At 42.8% G+C, this 21,732-nt stretch overlaps 2 protein-coding genes across 2 annotated transcripts in view; both read left to right on the top strand.

Moving 5' to 3' along the window:
* The window catches only part of LOC309557982 (UDP-glucuronosyltransferase 1A1-like), a 166,241-nt gene that overhangs the window by 7,040 nt on the left and 137,469 nt on the right, over window positions 1-21,732 (top strand). The window lies entirely within an intron of this gene.
* On the top strand, window positions 6,220-20,940 carry LOC309557721 (UDP-glucuronosyltransferase 1A1-like; the record flags this gene model as incomplete). Its single annotated transcript, XM_082260495.1, has 3 exons — window positions 6,220-7,083; window positions 19,725-19,729; window positions 20,880-20,940. The coding sequence occupies 3 exons, from the start codon at window positions 6,220-6,222 to the stop codon at window positions 20,938-20,940; spliced, it is 930 nt and encodes a 309-aa protein (XP_082116621.1).

Here is a 21,732-nt window from a genome sequence, read left to right as displayed (position 1 = left end):
TGCTTGTCTCTTCACATAGCAAACAGTTCATTTATTTCTTCCACATAGAAATAGTTCATTTTCTTTACCTTGAGAAGTCTTCACACTTTTTACCCTCCTTAGCGCACATCGCTCCAGGAGGTCTTCTCCCATGCTCACACAGCTTGTCGGGAGGCACACATCTGACTTTCCTCCTCTACCCACACGGCGTCAGGAGGCAGCAGTCCTTCTCCCATGCCCACACGGCGTCGGGAGGCACACATCTGACTGTCCTCCTCTTCCCAGCTCACACAGCGTCAGGAGGCAGCAATCCTTAGACTTCCTTTGGACAAATTATAGAGGCCTTCATTTCCTCATGGTTTTCAACTTCCTGCTGGCTATCTCTGCAGCCCACACCCTATAGTAATTGGTGAATTTATTAAACCAGGTGGAAATGTATCTCCTGTCTGTGACTACATCCACAGATTTACCTGACTTCCTGTCACAATATACTGTAGTGTATATAGTTCAAGTCCCTACAGAGTTTCATTGATCAAATGGGAATCCCATATGCACCCTTCCCCATTCAAGTTCAATTCCCCTAAATAAAAATAAAAAAAAACAAACAAAGCTGCAAGGAATGCTTCTTGTCTCTAAGTGACTAGAAATTTGTGTGCCTGACTGTGCAGGGTGGGAGACAACCACATTCACCAGCGGCCCCTGCGGGGGTAGCGCTACACATACATTTGCCCACTGCTGGAATTGTATGCACACAGTGTACATCAGAACCTTTTTTGATTCCTCTAATCTGGTTGGTATGTCTATAGATTCTAGTAACCCGGTTAAGATTTAAGTGATAGTGCTACTGTTACAACTACGCATCTAATTTCCTGACTACCTATCACATTTTTGGAGGCACTGGAGCACCCAGACAGTGGAAACACCCACAAAATTATCCTATTTTGGAAAGCAAGCACGCCAAAGTATTTTATGAAGGGCATAGTTAGTCTTTTGAAATTGTTATTTTCCCACAAGTTTTTGGAAACTGCAGAAAGAAAATGACAAGTAATTTTTCACACACAGCATGGGCATACTAAGAATTACACCCCAAAACACGTTCTGCTACTCCTTCTAAATATGGAAAAACAATATGTGTTAGACCTTTTCACTGTCTGGACTGATTATGCATTAGACATCTTATCACACAAATTAACCAATTGTGTCAAAACTAGAGATGTCCACGACGAAAAAATGTGTTTAGTTTCGGATTAATTTGTTAATCATTTTGTTTTAGCATATTCGTTAGGCTAAATAATTAGCTTTTGGAATTTGTTTTGTATATTCAGATTCGCTTTGTATATTCGTTGTTCCGAATTGATTTGTATTTTCAGAAGTTATTTTCGAAGATTCAGATTCATTCGTTATGTTATTTCAGACGCTTTAAAATTAAGGCTCAGTTCACACTGCTGTGACCCAAAGATGTGGAACTTTCAGTGCGATTTTGCGTTGTGACTTGCTGCAAATGCAACTTTCATGCAACTTTGCTGTTTTTTTACTTTGAGCACAGGCTGAAGAAAGGAAGAACAAAAGAGTTCCCAATATGACTGGTGTGGTGGTGGTCAGGGACACTTAAGCCACTTTTCCTATATGGACATATCTGTACATTCTCTGGTTTAAGTGGTTTTACCAGGGTCATGGCTGCAACTGCAGTCATGACCCTGATATCTTTTTTTTTTTTAGCAGGTGATGTTAAATAATGGAAAAGTAATCTGAATGTCTAAATAGCAATTGGATCGCTTTTACATATGGAGGAATTTGGTGTACTTTCCCGGGCTCTCCTGTTCCACCAGAAAGCCCGGGATGCTGTCTTACCATAGAAATGAGGAAGGAACGGAAGTTCCTCGATCCTCACTGTGGTCTTTGAAACTCTAAGCGACAAGCATATTGTCACTTCTGGTTTCGGTTTGTTGTTTATAAGCCGGTACTGTGAAAGTATTTGATCAGACTGATCTCAGCTTGTTTAGATGCTTTTGAGGGCAGAAGATACAGTAGACTTGGGGTCTAATAGACCTCAGGTCTCTCAATAAAGAGGGGTGTCTTGTTTATTGCTATCACAAGGGATGTTGTGCAACATAAATCTAAATAAAATAAATCAAGTTTGAAAAAATGAAATTGCCTTTTGTCCTCATGTGCAAATGCAATTGTGTATGTTGGTCCTGTGCACATATGTAAACGGCGATCGCAGCACGCATGTGAGGTATCGCCACAAATGTCAGAGAGAGAGCAGCAATTCTAGCTTCAAACATGCTGTGTATCGCTAAACTGGTAACCTATATCGCCTATGGAGGTTTTTAAACACCACAATTTGTGGCCATTCCATGGACGTACACAATTTTAAAGCATGTTAGGTATGTATTTACTCAGCAAAATATCTTTTAGATTTTACCAAACAATGGGGTATTATATTGTTTTTGTGTGCACTAAAATTCAGTAAAGTGTATTTTTTTTTAAAAATGTGCGTTTAAAAAACTTCTGCGCAAATATCATGTTACATAAATTGCAACAACCAACATTTTTTCAACACATAGGCCTTGCATTTCAGAAAATATATAATGTTTGGGAGTTCTAAGAATTTATCTAGTAAAAAATGCTGATTTTTACATATATATGAGAATTGTCAAAATAGGCTTGGGAGGCAAGTGAATAACTGGTGTGGTGGAGATTAGGGACGATATGAGTGGCGTAGCAGTGATAAGGGACACTGGGACTGGTGTGGCAGTGATCAGGGAAACTGTAACTGGTAAGGCGGTGATCAGGGACAATATGACTGATGCAGTGGTGGTGATCACTTACACTGTGAGTGGTGAGGTGGTGATTAGTGACACTGTGAGTGAGTGATAGTTATTTGGGAAAATATGAGCATGTGGTGGTGATCAGGAATACTGGGACTGGTGCGATGGTGATCACGAACTCCGTAACTGGTGTAGCGGTGATCATGGACACCCTAACCGGTGTGGCGCTAATCAGGGACACTTTACATGGTGACTGCTTTTAACCACTTGCCGACCGAGTACGGTAATAGTACTGCGGCAAAGTGGTTAGTTATCGTCTGACGACGTAGTATTAACGTCGTCAGACACTCCCCCTTCTGGGCGGCGCTTGCGCGCCGCCGGAGGCTCGCTCCCGCTGTTTTCATTCACAGCGGGAGTCGGGCCAGGGGAGGAGCAGCGGCGATCGCCGCTGCTCTGCCCCGATCGCCGGGGATCTAGTGTGGAGATCCGCCCGCTGTGTGTAAACACAGCTGGCGGATCTCCATAGTGACAGGGAGTGACAGATCGGACTGTTCAGCATAGCTGGACATCCGATCTGTCCATGACTCACTCAGTCACCTCCCCCCCTACACGTCAGTAAGCACCAGGCATACATTAACCCCTCCCTCTCCAATAAAATTAACCCCTTCCCTGCCAGTGTCATTTTTACAGTAACAGTGCATATATATAGCACTGATTACTGCAGTAATGTCACTGGTAACCCCAAAAGTGTCAAAAATGTCAGTCAAGGGTCCGATCTGTCCGCCGCAATGTCGCAGACCCACAAAAAAAATCGCAGATCGCCGCCATTACGCGTTAAAAAAAAAAACACCAAAAATGACAGAAATCTTTCCCTTTGTTAGTAAACGCAATAACTTTTGCGCAAACCAATCAAAATACGCTTATTGCGATTTTTTTTACCAAACATAGGTAGCAGAAAACAAATTGGCCAAAAATTTTTTTAAAAATTGGTTTTTACATCTTTTTTGGGGGGAATTTCATATAAAAAAATGTTAAAAATATTGTTATTTTTTCAAAATAAACGCTCTTTTTTTGTTTATAGCGCAAAAAGTAAAAATCGCACAGGTGATCAAATACCACCAAAAGAAAGCTCTGTTTGTGGGAAAAAAAGGACGTAAATTTCGTTTGGGTACGGCGTCGCACGACCGCGCAATTGTCAGTTGAAGTCGCACAGCGCCGAATCGCAAAAAGTGGCCTGGACGGAAGACAGCAAAATCCTCCGATGGTAAAGTGGTTAAAGCCATGATGGCTGTAAAAGCAATAATTTTGCCACTCTTCCTGGCTGCATTCCGGCAGCCATAGAGAAATACTGTGATAGCTGTGATTGGTCACAGCTATCACATGGTACAGTGCTGCTGTGAGTAGCCTTGTATCGCGTGATCTCTATGACCGATCACAGTGTGTAAGCAGTGTACCGGACACATTGGGCACAGATCGCGCTGCTGCATGCTTCCGGGGAGTACAAACAATCGGCAGATGTGAAGGATAAATGGGTAGAACCAGCCGTTTATTTTGCTTTATATACAGTTTATTTAATATTAGTTTTCAAGTTATTTGCTTTAATATATAACAACATGTGAAGATCAACCATATTTTAATCTCAGTTTAAACTATATTATAATGTACAGTGGGTACGGAAAGTATTCAGACCCCCTTAAATTTTTCACCCTTTGTTATATTGCAGCCATTTGCTAAAATCATTTAAGTTCATTCTTCTTCCTCATGAATGTACACATAGCACCCCATACTGACAGAAAAACACAGAATTGTTGACATTGTTGCAGATTTATTAAAAAAGAAAAACTGAAATATCACATGGTCCTAAGTATTCAGACCCTTTGCTCAGTATTTAGTAGAAGCCCCCTTTTGATCTAATACAGCCAGGAGTCTTTTGGGGAAAGATGCAACAAGTCTTTCACACCTGGATTTGGGGATCCTCTGCCATTCCTCCTTGCAGATCCTCTCCAGTTCTGTCAGGTTGGATGGTAAACGTTGGTGGACAGCCATTTTTAGGTCTCTCCAGAGATGCTCAATTGGGTTTAAGTCAGGGCTCTGGCTGGGCCATTCAAGAAAAGTCACAGAGTTGTTGTGAAGCCACTCCTTCGTTATTTTAGCTGTGTGCTTAGGGTCATTGTCTTGTTGGAAGGTAAACCTTCGGCCCAGTCTGAGGTCCAGAGCACTCTGGAGAAGGTTTTTGTCCAGGATATCCCTGTACTTGGCCGCATTCATCTTTCCCTTGATTGCAACCAGTCGCCCTGTCCCTGCAGCTGAAAAGCACCCCCACAGCATGATGCTGCCACCACCATGCTTCACTGTTGGGACTGTATTGGACAGGTGATGAGCAGTGCCTGGTTTTCTCCACACATACCGCTTAGAATTAAGGCCAAAAAGTTCTATTTTGGTCTCATCAGACCAGAGAATCTTATTTCTCACCATCTTGGAGTCCTTCAGGTGTTTTTTAGCAAACTCCATGCGGGCTTTCATGTGTCTTACACTGAGGAGAGGCTTCCGTCGGGCCACTCTGCCATAAAGCCCCGACTGGAGGAGGGCTGCAGTGATGGTTGACTTTCTACAACTTTCTCCCATCTCCTGACTGCATCTCTGGAGCTCAGCCACAGTGATCTTTGGGTTCTTCTTTACCTCTCTCACCAAGGCTCTTCTCCCCCGATAGCTCAGTTTGGCCGGACGGCCAGCTCTAGGAAGGATTCTGGTCGTCCCAAACGTCTTCCATTTGAGGATTATGGAGGCCACTGTGCTCTTAGGAACCTTAAGTGCAGCAGAAATCTTTTTGTAACCTTGGCCAGATCTGTGCCTTGCCACAATTCTGTCTCTGAGCTCTTCAGGCAGTTCCTTTGACCTAATGATTCTCATTTGCTCTGACATGCATTGTGATCTGGAAGGTCTTATATAGACAGGTGTGTGGCTTTCCTAATCAAGTCCAATCAGTATAATCAAACACAGCTGGACTCAAATGAAGGTGTAGAACCATCTCAAGGATGATCAGAAGAAATGGAAAGCACCTGAGTTAAATATATGAGTGTCACAGCAAAGGGTCTGAATACTTAGGACCATGTGATATTTCAGTTTTTCTTTTTTAATAAATCTGCAACAATGTCAACAATTCTGTGTTTTTCTGTCAGTATGGGGTGCTATGTGTGCATTCATGAGGAAGAAGAATGAACTTAAATGATTTTAGCAAATGGCTGCAATATAACAAAGAGTGAAAAATTTAAGGGGGTCTGAATACTTTCCGTACCCACTGTATATTGTACATCAATTTAACATTTTTGTCCTTTAAGACTAAAAAATATACAGATAAACTTTCTAAACTCATTGTTCCAGTTTTTGCACAGTGATGTAATAAAGACTGTTAAAGATTAAATAACAAATGCTTAAAAGCAGCTTACACATAAGCTTTTCTTCAGAAGACATGGCCAAAATGTTTCACTATGTACAAGTCACGGCTGTCCTTATTTTCTTTTCTTTCGGATATATAACATTTGTTGAGTCTAGTAACGTACTTGTAGTACCTGTTGAAGGCAGCCATTGGCTTAGTATGCGCCCAGTTGTGGATTTGTTGAGGCAAAATGGACACCAGATTTTTGTAGTAGCGCCAGACTTCAATATCCATATTCAAGCTTCTGAAAATTATGAAATCAGATTCTACCCTGTGTCATATTCCCGTGAAGATCTACAGAGTCATTTTAAAACTTTTTCAGCTGAAGTTTTCACAGAAAGACCTCTTCTGCAGAAGATTCTGAAGATGCATGAGAGGATGAAACAAGGAGCAGCCATGATGTTTGATACTTGTGCTAGACTACTGAACAACAAAGAGTTAATACGGACCCTGGAAGATACCACTTTTGATGTTGTTTTCACAGATCCCGTACTTCCATGTGGCCAGATCCTTGCAGAGTATCTGGCAGTACCCTCGGTGTACTTTTTGCGTTCCATATTCTGTCAAAAAGATGCAATATCTTCTCAGTGTCCAATACCACTTTCTTATGTACCACAGCAGTTTTCAGGCCTTACTGATCATATGACTTTCCCTCAAAGACTGCAGAACTTCTTTTTTGAAATAGCTTCACATTTTCTGTGTGACGTAGTTTACTCTCCATACCAGCAACTGGCTTCTGAGTTCCTTCAGAGAGAAGTCAGTTTACATGAAATTTGGGGTCATTCAGCCATCTGGCTAATAAGACTTGATTTTGCTTTTGATTATCCAAAGCCGGTGATGCCCAATATGGTCTTTATAGGCGGAATTAACTGCGTTCAAAGAAAGCCTCTAAATCAGGTGAGGATTCTAAGCATTTGGTACGTTTAGTAACCGGTGTTAAATGGGTGTTAAGTGGTGTTAGGCTTTATCACAGAGAATCAAGGTGATAATTTCCTAAGACGTGTTTAGTAAACCGTGTTAACCAAGGTAGGAACCAAATATCACGTCTCTTCACCTCTCTGTGATAACTACAGTGTTAGTATAGGAATGCACCTGTTTAGTAACCCATGTTTGCTCAGAAGACTCCTAAAACCAGTGTAAACTTGGTGTTTAATCTCCTGAATGTAACACCTCGTTAGACCAGGTGTTAAGGCATTTTTGTCAGTGTAGATCAGGAATTTTACTGCTCATTTTGGTCAGTAAGTGCTTCAGGACAACACTATTGTAGACTGCAGGGTATGTGTTCATCTAGAACCCTGTGTCTGCAGCACTCACATATCACGCATATATAATGGCAGAGCAGAGGGGACATCTACACTGAGAAAGGAGAGCAGTAGACCTCAATGATAGAGGTGTATATTTCCTACTGCATGAGACCACTTAAACCAGTCATACATGGACAGAAATTTGGCTGGTTCAGCACGGACCAACTGAAATTCCATCAATGTATGGGCAGGCTAGTTGTACAGAAGTTAGATGGACTTCTGTACAACCAGCCTGTCTGGGGTTTCCCCGATCAATTAGTGCTGCCAGCTATAGCCTGCAGTACTGATCAGTATTCTGACAGAGGGGAAGTATCCCTGTGGTCAGAACACAATAGCTCAGGGGAAATGATTCCCCTGTCCACATAAATGGAATGTGTGAATGGGTGAATCAAGTAATTTTTTTTGTTTAACTCGGAAGTTGAAAAAAAAAATATATATTAATGTATGCCTTAGCATGTCTGATGTTTGGCAGCTGACACATAGGATTGATATGTACTTTTTCTAAGGGTCGATTCACACCATGCCAGCACATGAATCACATAGAAATGCACTGTGAGTTCCTGTGCGATCAGAAGGCATGCAAAATGCATTCCATTTGTGATCTGCAGTGGGTGTCAATAGAAAGGTAATGACACCCCAAATGCAGGTTGGAAATGCAATGCATTTGTCCGCACTGGATAGCATAGTACTTTTGTACCATGCGATCTGGTTACAGTGCGGTTTAACAAGTAGTGCATGCACTACTTTTGGTGCAGCGTAGTGCGATTTTAGCCCATTCAGGGCTGGTTCATACTATGCCTACACATGCATCGCACAGAAATGAGCTGTGCATTCCTGTGCGATTTACATGTGGTTCTATGCAGTGCGATTTCAGCCAATTTGTTTTGAATGGGCTAAAATCACACCACGCTGCACCAAAAGTAGTGCATTCACTACTTTTTAAACCGCACTGTAATCAGATCTTTTGTACCATGCAGTCCAGTGCGGGCAGGTGTGGGAAAATGCAATGCGTTTGCAACCTGCTTTTGGGGTGTCATTAACTTTCTATTGACACCCACTGCAAATCGCAAATGGAGTACATTTTGCATCCAGTCTTAATCGCATAGGAATGCACAGTATATTTCTGTGCGATTCATGTGTGGCATTGTGTGAACCAGCCCTAAAAGAGAAAAAGAAATGTGTCTGGAAATGAATGCAGTTAGCTAAGGTGGGAGGGATGGCAGGGTAATATTAAAAAAAATCTTTATTATTTTAATAAAAGTGTGTATAGGTTTTAAATGTGTGTTTTTTTTTTATTAGCTATATTTTAACCCCATAAGTCATTTCTAAGGATTAACTTATGATCCTTTAGGGTGGAGGATGGTAGAGGAATAGTAGTTTTAAAAAAATGATATATGTAAATTTATACAATATATTATAGAATATTAGTCAGGGTGTGTATGTGCTTGTGTTTATTTTTTATTTTTCAACAGCTCTGAGAAACATTCAATGTTCCTTTACTGTGGATCATAGGTTTTCACACACAGGATGTCTGCTGTGCAGCTAGTTAAACCTTCCCCACTCTCTAACACGGTGCTAACACACTGATAGCTAACACCGCTTATCACCGAGCTGGAGTCAACACAACACGGTTTACTAAACAGCCTCACGGCCAGTGTAAAAATTTGCGGTGTTAGAGCGTGTTAAGAGAAAGGTGATAATGCAAGAATTAACACCGGTTACTAAACGTACACCTTGATGTGTTAGTATATATTATGTATTTATCCACTTAAGCCCCGGAGGATTTTCCTATTTTGCGATTCGGCACTGCGTGACTTTAACAGACAATTGCGTGGTCGTGCGGTGCTGTACCTAGATTAAATTGATGTCCTTTTTTCCCACAAACAGAGCTTTCTTTTGGTGGTATTTGATCACCTGTGCGATTTTTACTTTTTGCGCTATAAACAAAAAAAGAGCGACAGTTTTGAAAAAGTAACAATATTTTTCAAATTTTTTTATATGAAATTCCCCAAAAAAATGTAAAAATCAAAATTTTTTAACATTTTAGGCCAATTTGTTTTCTGCTACATATGTTTGGTAAAAAAATCGCAATAAATGTATTTTGATTGGTTTGCGCAAAAGTTATTGCATCTACTAACTACAGGAAAGATTTATGTCATTTTTATTGTTTTTTTGTGACATTGCGGCGGACAGATCGGACCCTTGACTGACATTTTTGACACATTTGGGGGTACCGTGACATTACTACAGTAATCAATGCTATAAATATGCACTGTTACTGTAAAAATGACACTGGCAGGGAAGGGGTTAACTTTATTGGTGATCAGTGGGTTAAATGTATCCCTAGGGGCGTGATTCTAACTGTGGGGGGCGTGGCTTGTGATGTAACCACAGAGACGGATCGTATGATCTCTGCAGTTACATCAGGGAGAATGACAGGCGGCTTTGTTTACAGTAGCCGCCTGCCTTTCTCCCTCTCCAGCGGGAGATCGCGAGTGACCGCCTAGAGGCTCGTAGGTGAGCGACGTAGGCCTACGTCGGTTTGCCTGTACGGGGCTGACTGCCGCAGTAAATAGTCGAGCGGCGGTCGGCAAGCGGTTATACTGTGTGTGTGTGGTTTTCAGGTCCCTGTACTCATATCCTCTCCAGACAAAGTCTTGGAAGCAACAACCCTTTTAGAAGAGCTCCATTAATATTTATCTCCTTCCCTAGCACACAGTACTGGAATAAAACATAGCATTGTTTCTTCTTATATCTACTGGAGGACACCTGTTAGACAAAAGACAAAATATACAATATTCTGAGTTTAGGACAAATCCAACAAATGCAGATAACGATACCAAACAACAGCAAACTTACTGGTTATAAGCTTATAAAGTTCCCACTAAATATACCCTAGTGGCACTTAAACTTTGCCAGAGCTGCTTCATCTCTTTTCAGGCAAGATTCGAGTGGCAGAGAAAAGAGCGTGAGTGAGGGTGAATGAGTCCCTGATTTAGACATATTCAGTTGTGTTTAAGGGTCCATTCACACTGCAAAGCATATGTCGAGTGTAGGTAAAATCATGTGAGTTGATGTGTGTTGGCATGCTGTGTTAAGCTGCATTTTAACATACAAATTTCTCCTCACTTCCTTGAGCATGCAAAGAGTCTACAGAATGGCTGAAATGTCACAATGCATCTGGTGTGAATGGACCCTTAATGTCAGCTTGAGCTATTCAACTTTGTAAACAACAGACTTTCTACAAAAGGAGTAAAAGAAGGAAATTGAAAACGTGTAAAGGGTCTTGAAGCACCATGTGCTTGCAGGTATTTATTGTGTAAAGGCCATTTAAAGTAAAAATCTGCACTTAGTGCCAGTTACCAAATGTGAAATTGAACAGCCTCATTCACTCAAAATTTAATGTAAATATTTATATACCATGTGGGTCCATGTGGGTCCAGATGCCGTGGGACTGCTTTGCATGCAGTACCTTTCTCCAGTGGAGCAGGGGTCATTGCACACCGGTCGATCTTTGTGTGTATTACTATGGTTTATTAATGTATTCTTATGGACTATTATTTTGTGCTTTTACTAATGATTTGTTTCACACATTGAATGTGCACTTGTAAAATGTCTATTTGTCACTTGCATTGTATTTCACAGGTACAAATTATTCACTACTGATGCACTACTGGTTTGTTTATAAGAGGTATTTGTTGTTGGTGGTGTCAACAACGGGCCCTGCTGGTAAAAATTAGAAACAAAAATTGAAATTACATGCACCGGTCATACAGGTGCAGAAAGATTAGGCCTTGGGTGTTGGTGGTGCCTGAACACTGTAACCCCTCACAGTTACTCTTGCTGGGCACAGGAACAGGCCCTGCTGTTAAAAATTAGAAAAAAAATTGAAATTACTTCTACTTGTCATACAGGTGCAGAAAAATTGGTCCTCCGGTGTTAGTGGTGCTGTAAACCAAAAACATTCTTGGAAGCTAGCATAATCAAGATTCAGGAATAGGATAGGCAGCATAGGCAGATCCCAGATCCCTAGCAAATTAAATTAGTTACATCAGCATCAGGGGTTTGATAGCTGCTGTTGATCCAGGACTGATTCAGTTTGATAAATGTCAGCCGGTCAACGGGGTCTGTGGACAGACGCACACTTTTATCCATCACAAAACCTCCAGCAGCACTGAATGTCAATTCGGAAAGCACGCTGGAAGCAGGACAGGCTAGTAGCTCAATTGCATATTGAGCACATTCTGGCCAGTGGTCCATCTTCAAGACCCAGTAACTCAGTGGATGCTCAGTTGGAGTCAGGTCTCCAAGTCTGATCTTTCCCCTTGATAATCCTGCACCATATGCTGTAGACGCTGCTGATTGTTGCCTAAACCTAACAGCTCTGGGCACTGAGGACTAAAGACTTGTTTAAAGGCATTGCTCAGCCGGCCACCTTCCCCACTGAACGAAGCCTCAGAAACACGTTGTCCAGGAAATGGTAACCTCCCAGTGTCTGGAAAGATGTTACATACATTTTTCTTCAAGACGTCCTCAAGATGTTTCATCCTCTGCAAAGGAAGTATGAGCTTTACCCTTGTACATGGAGCAAGAAGGGTTGCCAACCAGTAATGATCCCTCTCGATCCTTTATACCACGAATCCTCGGGTACTTTCGCAGGTTTTGCAGCATCAAGGAGCCCATGCAGCATAAGTTTGAGGAGGCATGAGATTCTGAGTCCTCTCGGTCACCAAGGATAACATTGTCAGGAGCAACCTCTCCTCAGCCACATACAACTCCTGGGGTTTCTGGGAAATGAAAACCATCTCTTGAAGACTGTTGTATGTTATCCTCTACATCCATATATTGGAGGGGAGTTTAAGTCTCAGTTGGACCCTGTAGTAGGTTTTTGCCACCGTCCCAGAAGATTCTAAAATTGTGGTGGATGTGGGTGCCTCAAACCCAGGTAAGGGGACTTTAAGGGCAAGAGTAGGTTAGAAAATAACGTTGAAAAAGAAGAAAATTTATTGATAATAATAATAATAACAGATTACATATTAAAGATGGGATGACCCATAGACAATTGGTGTATGGGTAAAGCCCATAGTGTGAAGTCAGATAAAGTATGGAAAAATTGTGACTTGAAAACGGTGATAGAGATCCACCTATTTTGCTGTTTCTATTTTCCAGGTTGGGGATAAACAGAATCCAAAGCAAAATAAGGGAAAAGGATCTTGGGTATGATCCTAGTAAGTCCTACGCGTTTCGGCCCGATGAGGGCCTTTCTCAAGGAAAAATCACCAATTCTACAAAGCAATAATAGAAGTGTTATCATTTGATGCATAAACTCATAAAGGGAAATTTATGCAAAACAATGAAAATGATAATAATGAAGATTAATAACATACATGTTTTTAAGCCCGAATGTTGCATGTCAATGCACCTTTCTTTGATACTCAAACTGCAGCGGGAACCGTATGCTGCTAACAGGCGGCGTCACCCTCCTGTGTTGTGAACGAAAACAGAATGTTTATGGGAATTGAGTAGGGTTGATTTAGAAAAAAGAAGTGATAATAAAAAAAAAATAAAAAAAATTACTTTACTTTTGCAAAGAACTGTGTGATCCTGGTGGATTTCTTCACAGTTTGCATAATGTGTCATCAGAGGCTTCAATCCATTGACTGAGTACGTTTCTAAGAAAATATATGGTATATAATAATTTCTTGGTCAGCTATTGTATTTAAAAGTAATCAATAGTGACAGTATTAATTTTTAGGGTGTATATTTCGAAAAGTATTTTTGTATTATTACTTGTGTATCTTCTTTTTCAACGTTATTTTCTAACCTACTCTTGCCCTTAAAGTCCCCTTACCTGGGTTTGAGGCACCCACATCCACCACAATTTTATCCTCTACATCCATGCTGCCACAATCCTCCTCCTCTTCCTCCTGTGTGTTTTGTGGCCCCACACGGATGTTAGCTGCATAAAGGGGGCCTTGTGAGGAAAGGAAGTCCACCTCTTCCTCCCGCTGTTCTGCCTCCATGATTCCACAAAGCGTGTGCTCCAGCAGGAAGACTAGAGGGACAGTGTCACTAAGGCATGCATCGTCACGGCTCACCATCCTTGTGGCCTCCTCAAATGATGACAGGACAGTGCATACATCCTTTATCAGCAGCCACTGGCGTGGCGAAAAGAAGCCAAGCTTCCCCGAGCCTGTCCTTGTGCTGTACTCACACAGGTACTCATTGATGGCCCTCTGCAGCTGCCCTGGTGGGCATGTCACAAATGAGGCGGTTGGTGGGCAGGTTGAATTCCCGTTGAATGTTAGCCAGCCAACCACTGGCATTGTAGGACCACCAGAAATGGCCACAGAATTTTCTGAACTGCCTCAGAAGATCGGGTAAGCCTGGGTAAATGTTCAAGAAATGGTGCACCACCAAATTCAGGACATGTGCCAAGCATGGAACATGTGTCAAGTGTCCCTATCGGAGGGCAGAGAGAAGGTTGGTGCCATTTTTGCACAACCATTCCTGGCTCAAGCTGCCGTGGCTTCAACAACCTCTTAAACTGCCCCTGCAGAGCTGACAGAATCTCTGAACTGGTGTGGCTCCTCTCCCCTAGACAGACCAACTGAAGCACTACATGACATCTTTTAGCCTGACTGCTTGTATAACCCCTTGAACGCTTAGGGAGCACTGCTGGTTCAGAGGACAATTCAGCAGAAGAGGCCATAGAGGAAGAAGAGGAGTGGGTGGAACAGGCATATGTGGCTGAATCACCACCAATGCTTTTTGGAGGTGTGGTAGCGGAACAAGCTCCAGCACTGAACCCTGTCCAGCATCCTTCCCAGCTGCCAGCAGAGTTACCCAGTGTGCCGTGAAGGTAACGTAACGTCCCCAACCATGCCTGCTGGACTATGAGTCAGCAGTAATGTGAACCTTCCTGCTGACCGCTCTGTCCAACGAGGCCACAACATTGCCTTCCACATGATGGTACAGAGCTGGATTGGTCTTACGTGAAAAGAAATTTATTTCTGCAACCTTCCACTGGGGTACAGCACATTCAGCAAATTCACGAAAGGGGGCAGAGTCTACCAGATGAAAAGGCAGCAGTTGTAGTGCTAGCAATTTGGCCAAGATAGCATTTAGACGCTGAGAATGTGGAAGGCTGGGACAGTATTTTTTTTATGGTTCAGCAACTAGGGTAGCAAAATTTGCCTGTTGGTCATATCAACAGGTGGGGTATTGCTAGCAGATTGGGTGCAAGTACCTGTGGCACACATTGCTATACCATCATCCCTCTCAGTGCAGGTTTTTGGGAGGACTTGAGGTATAGTAGCTTTAGAGATCCCTGATGAGGAGGCAGGAAAAGTCTACATTTTATTATGATGTGGGTCTTTCAGATGCTGTTGCCAATGGACTGCATGGCAGGCCATCATATGTCTTGTCAAGCATGTGGTGGCCAAGTGGCTAGTTTTCTGGCCATGCTTGATCCACTTCAAACAGAGATTGCAAACAGCAACGCTGTGGTCTGCTGCACATGTGTTGAAAAAAGCCCACACCAATGAACATTTGGAAGTCAGTGGGGAGTTAGCCGTGCCCTGCCCCTGTGGAGCTCTGTGGTGTGATGCAACGGGTAGGCTGCCCTTAAGCTGTCCCTTGGAGGACATCCTGCCTCATTGGAGCTGTGCCGCCTCCTCCTCACTTTCCTCCTCTATTCTCTCAGGCACCCAAGTACGGTCAGTGACCTCATCATCCCCTCCCTCTTCATAACTCGATCAAACTTGGCAGTATGCTGCAGCTGGGGGAACATGACTGCTTGTTTCTTGTCCCTCCTTGTCACCCCCCCCCCTCTCTCCAGGCTCATGTTATTCCCTTCCTCAACCTGGAAACCAACATCGGAGCATTCAAATTGCTGCGCATCCTTCAACATCATGTAACTGACACTATGATTGAATAATTCAGGTGACTCCTCCGTACATGATGGTGAGGCTACGGAAGGAGTAGCTGTGGACAAGGAGCCTGTGAAATGGGCTGCTTTTGCAGCTGTGGTGGAAGGCAAACTAGTATGAGCCTGGGTGACAGAGGATGAGGAGGATGAGGACTGCTTAGTTATCCACTCCACCAACTCTTCTGCATGTTGTGGCTCAATAACCCGGCCAGCACCGGATAAAAATGACAAGTGTGCCCCGCCTGCAGAGGATGGACCATGTCCGCGACCACCACTTTTCACTGTGGACACAGAGGCTGCTTGCCCTCTTTTAGTGGCCTGTGAACGTTTGCCTCTCCTTGTTGGCCTTTCGGACATGATGGGGATTTTTTGGGGGTTTTTTTTAATAACTTTTTATTATAGAGTGTGGGAAGGGAATATGGTGCTTGAGCGCAATACTTTTGTACTTGGTGCACTATAAACCGTTTTATTATAGTGTTTTTTAAAATAAAGAAATTTAATAAAGCCAAAAAAAAAAGAAAACCCCTGCTAATGCAGAAGAAATAGCACCTACGATGCAAAAGGGGGGACAGCAATTATGCCTTAAATAAAATTAGTGCTGCTGTGCCACAAAAAAAACCCTGCTAATGCAGAAGGAAAAGCACCTACGACGCAAAAGGAGGGACAGAAATTATATAGATATGGACGCCTGAAGTATTTAGAATGTCTATAGTACCAGCATCCCGAATAGATATGAAATATGGGGAATTCAGGAGTACCCAGGGCCAATCTCCCAATTGGTCAATGGGGGGAGGGGAGAGGGAAGGGGGAGGGGAGGACAGGGATGAAGAAGGGGAATGTGTGTGGGACTTTCAAGGTACCGTATTTAACAATAGACAATGGTAAAATCTACAATTTTTATTTGAAAAAACAAAATATTAAAATCATATGACAATAATGTGGATATGATCAGTGTTACCATGTACTCCGAATAATGTAATACATATACAGTATGAGTTTTGCAATCCTGGAGTGGATTTTCAAACTTCAATAAATGCGCAACCTCGACATGTTTCGTGGTATACCCACTTCTTCAGGAGGATGTTACACACATTAATACTTGCATCTAATAATAATAATATAATGATTAATAATAACATTCACAATAACAATATAGCATAAATAATACAACTCAGATATGGGAGGAGCCATCTTACCCAATATTAGGAGCCCAGGTAGATCACAGATCAGAGGACCCAGCCATCATGTGCCTCTCACCGGCTGACATCGGGGACACTATATACAAATTGATTATAGAAAGTATGCATATTCTGTCAACTAATGTGCAATTTAGAAAATTTGTCACCACCATCCCAAAGAAGTGAGGAGAAGAAAGAAAGAAAGGTAAGGAAAGAAAGAGGATAAAGAGGGGAGGAGGGAAGGGGAAGGGGAAGGAAAAAAGGGGAGGGGGGGAGGGGGAAAAAGGGTGGGAGGAAGGGAGGGTGAAGGGGGAAACAAGAGGAGGGGGGAAACGAAAAAGGGAGCAAGATGTTGATCAGTTTGGGATAAAGATGGGACAGCAATTATGCCCTAAATAAAATTAGTGCCGCTGTGCCACAAAAAAAAAAACCCTGCTGATGCAGAAGGAATAGCACCTGCAATGCAAAAGGCAGGACAGCAATTATGCTCTAAATAAAACTAGTACTGCTGCACCAGCAACAAAAAAATAAAAAATCACTGCTGACGTAGACATAATAGCTCCTGCAATACAGAAGGGGGAGTACTAATATTGCAGCAACAGAACCTGATGCTGCAAAAATAAATACATTTAAAGAATAAAAAATATATATCAATGGAAAAAAAAATGGGATCAGTGGGGGGACACAGACATGTTGTATACACTTTAGTGGCCCCACTACACTGTGTTACACAAGAATCACAGCACTACACTGACTGCACTACACTGTGTTACACAAGAATCAGCACGGTTCTACACTAAACTGACTGCAATACACTTTGTTATACAAGATGAATCCGCACAGCACTACACTACACTGACTGCACTACACTGTGTTACACAAGATGAATCAGCCCTACACTACACTGCACTGACTGCATTAAACATCAAAGCACAATCCACTAACTACCCTGCCTAATCTCCAAGCAGCCTTATATAGTGTGGAGCATGGACTTAGCCTGCCTTTTGCCAATAATGGCTCTGACAGGACATTGTACTGTGATTAGCCAAAGCATACAGGTCAGGTGCATGCTTTGGCCAATCAAAAGCAGTTAATGCACTGCAGTCGCGCAGGGCATTATGTGACGCTCATTGTCGATGTTCCAGTTGACTCGAACGTTTAGCCCATCACTAATGAACAGTATGAGACATACTTTTAGGATTGCTTACTCTGTGCTGTTTAATGCCCCATACACACGTGCAGATTATCTGCAGACTTTTGTCTGCAGACTTACCTTTTCTATGTAGTGCAAGGGCCTGCCGGATTGCATACAAATTGAAAGTGTTTAGGTGTGACCTCATATTATATGGTTTTGGTAAGTCTGCAGACAAAAGTCTGCAGATAATCTGCACGTGTGTATGGGGCATTAGTTTCTCACTTAGACCCCTTTCACACTTATGCGACGCGATTTTACCGCGATTTTGCCGCGACTTTGCCACGATTTTGCCGCGATTTTGAAAGCAATGGCAAGGCTATATACCTCAAAACGCATTAAAATCGTGCCAAAGTAGTGCAGGAACTACTTTGAAGTCGGTGCGACTTCAAAACGCACTGATATGAATGGGGCTCATTGAAAATAATGGAAAATGACTTGTCATGCGATTTTGCGGTCCAAAATAGCTGGACAAGTCGCACTAGTGTGAAAGGGGCCTTAACCACTTCTGGACCGGAAGATTTTCCCCCTTAATGGCTATGCCATTTTTTGTGATTCGGCACTGCGTTATTTTAACAGACAATTGCGCAGTCATACGACGCTATGCCCAAATAAAATTGATGTCCTTTTTTTCCCACAAATAGAGCTTTCTTTTGGTGGTATTTGATCACCTGTGCGATTTTTATTTTTTGCATTATAAACAAAAAAAGAGCGTCAATTCTGAGAAAAAAACTTTTTTTTTTCACTTTCTGTTATATAAGATTCCCAAAATACAAATTCTGCTACATATTTTTTTTTGGTAAAAAAATCCCAATAAGCGTATTTTGATTGGTTTGCGGAAAAGTTATCACATTTACAAACTAGGGGAAAGATTTATGTCATTTTTTTTTTTTTAACTAGTAATGGCGGCGGTTAGCAATTTTTAGCTGGACTGTGACATTGCATTTAGCTGGACTGTGACAGATTGGACCCCTAACTGACTTTTTTGAAACTTTTGGGGGGACCAGTGAAAGTACTACAGTAATCAGTGCTAAACATATGCACTGTTACTGTAATAATGACACTGGAAAGGAAGGGGTTAACCCAGGTGCGATCAAAGGGTTAAATGTGAGCCTAGGGGGTGTTTTCAAACTGTGGATGGTCTTGTGAAATCAATACAGAGATCTATGTTCCTAAATAGGAGGAACACAGGTGCTCTGTACTGATTCCTGAGAGAACAACAGTCTGCTGTGTTTACAACAGCAGACCGCTGTTCTCTCTTCACGGGGAGCAATCGCAGGTATCCAGCGGTGATCGAGGTCGCTGGCCCCGTGGATCAGCTTCCCTGCTGGTGAGTGGGCGCGCACGAGTGCGAGTACAGGTACGGCGATTCGGAAGGGACACGAGGTCCAGCGTGTGCAACGGCCTACACACACGCCGGGCGGTCTTTCTTCTCTGTCTATGTGTTCCATCGGGATCCACTCCCTGTTCCTTCCAGGATTTGGCCAAGTGGTATTTATTAGACCGAGCGGGACCCCCACGGTGACCTCATGTGATGCCAAGGACCAACACACCGGTGGTTGGTTTGTGCATTTATTGACATTTTTAATAAACTTTTCAGTCGTTATTATTTACTGCCTGTTCCTTATCCAAAGGTATTTGTCTAATATATCATCGCTATGCGCCATCCCTCCTTCCAGTTCTTCCACTAACATTACAGCTAATATTCAGGAGATACACAATTTACAGAAAGAAACCCATATCCATATAAACCTATGAAAAAAAAAGAAAACCCAAATAGTTAACATATTTAAACAAAATATTCAAAATATTCATAAAAAGAGATGTAAATCATAACCTTTATTCAAACCTCTGGGATAAATAGTATCAAGTTGTGAAATCCAATTTACTTCCCTTTGTTGTAAGTTTAACTCCCTATTTCCCTCTCTCTTCAGTCATGGTATGTGGTCAATTACCATTGAATTCAAATAATTGTGGCAAAAAGATTTTTTGAGTAAATGTGTGTTTGGGGGAGGTTTCTATTATTAGTGAGTGTCAGTGGAGGGTATCATCCTTAATTTAAAAGTATTTAAAAAATATAGGTAGTAAGACTTTATGTATATCACTTCAGTGAACATAAAAGAATACAGAAATATTGTAAAAATACAAATTTCCTGACGGCCTCCATGGCAGCCTATGTGTGGGTTAATCCCATCTCCCCTCCAGTGCTGTAGGACCCAACTTCCATAAATTTCAGCTCCTGGCCAGAGACTGCATTCCTTTTTTTTCCTCCTCTTGTGGAGCCTAGGCACCTACCCGGAAGATGGTGACATCCTATTTCTATTTGATGTACCCCTACTTGGGTTGGATCGGGCTTTTCTGATGGTGCGGTGTCTATCAGCCAAGGGCCCAGCCACGGGCGGGCAAGTAGCGGTCAGGCAGGATGTTTGGCTTCCATGGCATCTATCTGTGTTTATTTGTCCTCTATCTTTATTCTCTTTTCATTGGCTCTAGTGTAAACAGCCTCTCATGGCGGCAGGAATGCTTCTGTGTTCCAAGCCGCTACGGCTCTTCTGGCTGTTTGGCCGCAACCAGCTTCTGTGCATGCAGGCCTGGTTTCACGCATGTGTGGTTGCTTTGGGCTCCCATGTTTGCACGTGCGTGGTTTACTGACCCCTCCGGCGCATGCGCACTGAAATAGGCAGCCTTGACATCACAGGGCAGGAATTTAAATAGCTGTCAAAGCCCTTGCTTAGTGGGAAATCCTGCCGGTAAGGTGCAGCAGTGTCCCCAGGCCCTGGGTGCCTTTCCACAGATACCTGCTACTGTGGGCGGAGGGGCGTTCTTAAAGGGGCATTTTGGTTTTTGGTGTTTTTGTTTTCTATACCTGCATTCCCTAAACTCTGCTTCCTCCCCGCAGTCTGGTCCCTCTCTATTCCCTCTCTATCAAGCATGGATAAATCGCCGCCACCCTGTGGTCAGCCCTTACGCCTTAGGTAGGCTGAGATTGGGGCAATCACTCTGCAACAGCGCGCAGCATGCACGAGCCTATGGAGTCTAACGGTATGTCGTTTCTTCTTTCTCTCTTTTTTGTTTTCTTGTCCTGCTAGGTCAGATCGCCAGACCTCACAAGATGACAAAGACCTCGCCAGGACGTTAATCTTCATCTAGATCCAGACGCCATGGCTCTCCAGCAAGGATCCAGCACCAGAGAAGAAGTTCTAATTCCTCCTCCAGACACTGCTCCCACTGTCATAACAGCCGCACTGATCTAAGAGCCTGCTGGGGATGTGGGGCCCAGGTCCCCGAGGGCAGATCGCTGTGTGAGCCATGCTATGCCTGGGCGGTTGGGGAAAGAGACGAGCGGCCAGCAGATGGAGTCTCTACTGAAACGTGTGATGCAACAATCTCTGAGGGAATGGCAGACGCCCTGCTCATCGGGCTCTCCTGCCAGGGATGCTCAGGAAGACCTGGGCCCTTGACAGCCAAGTTATGCCGCCACAGTGTCATTGCATAGTGAGACTTCACCTTGGTCTCTCCCTTAATTAAGGCAATCAAGAAAGCCCTGAAGAGGGAGGAATCTGTAACGCTCCTGCGTTTTACGTATGATGTGGATTTTCAGCTGCAGAAATATTCCACTTCAGTAGTCATGTAGAGAAACGCTGAGACACCAATCCCAACTCTCAATGACTCATCATGTGTGGATAATCTCAATTCAGCAAGTAAATACACACACTCAATAAGATGTTTCCTAGAGTGACTTATGTATATAGTAACACAGTGATGATAGGCTGAAGAGACAGGTTGGGTAGAGATGGTAGATAACAGACACTTGAAAGGAAATGTTCTTGAAAGTAAGATAGTAGCAGATGGGATGCAGATAGGTTTAGCAATCATGTATGGTAGCAGATGACAGAGTAGCAGGTGGACATACAAGAGAGATCAACCCAGTGCAAGAACAGG

Source organism: Pelophylax lessonae (genome assembly GCF_965119305.1).
Source record: "Pelophylax lessonae genome assembly, chromosome: 6".
Taxonomy (NCBI): domain Eukaryota; kingdom Metazoa; phylum Chordata; class Amphibia; order Anura; family Ranidae; genus Pelophylax; species Pelophylax lessonae.
The sequence above is the reverse complement of the archived record's forward strand: the minus strand, read 5'-3'. Positions and strand labels throughout refer to the sequence as shown.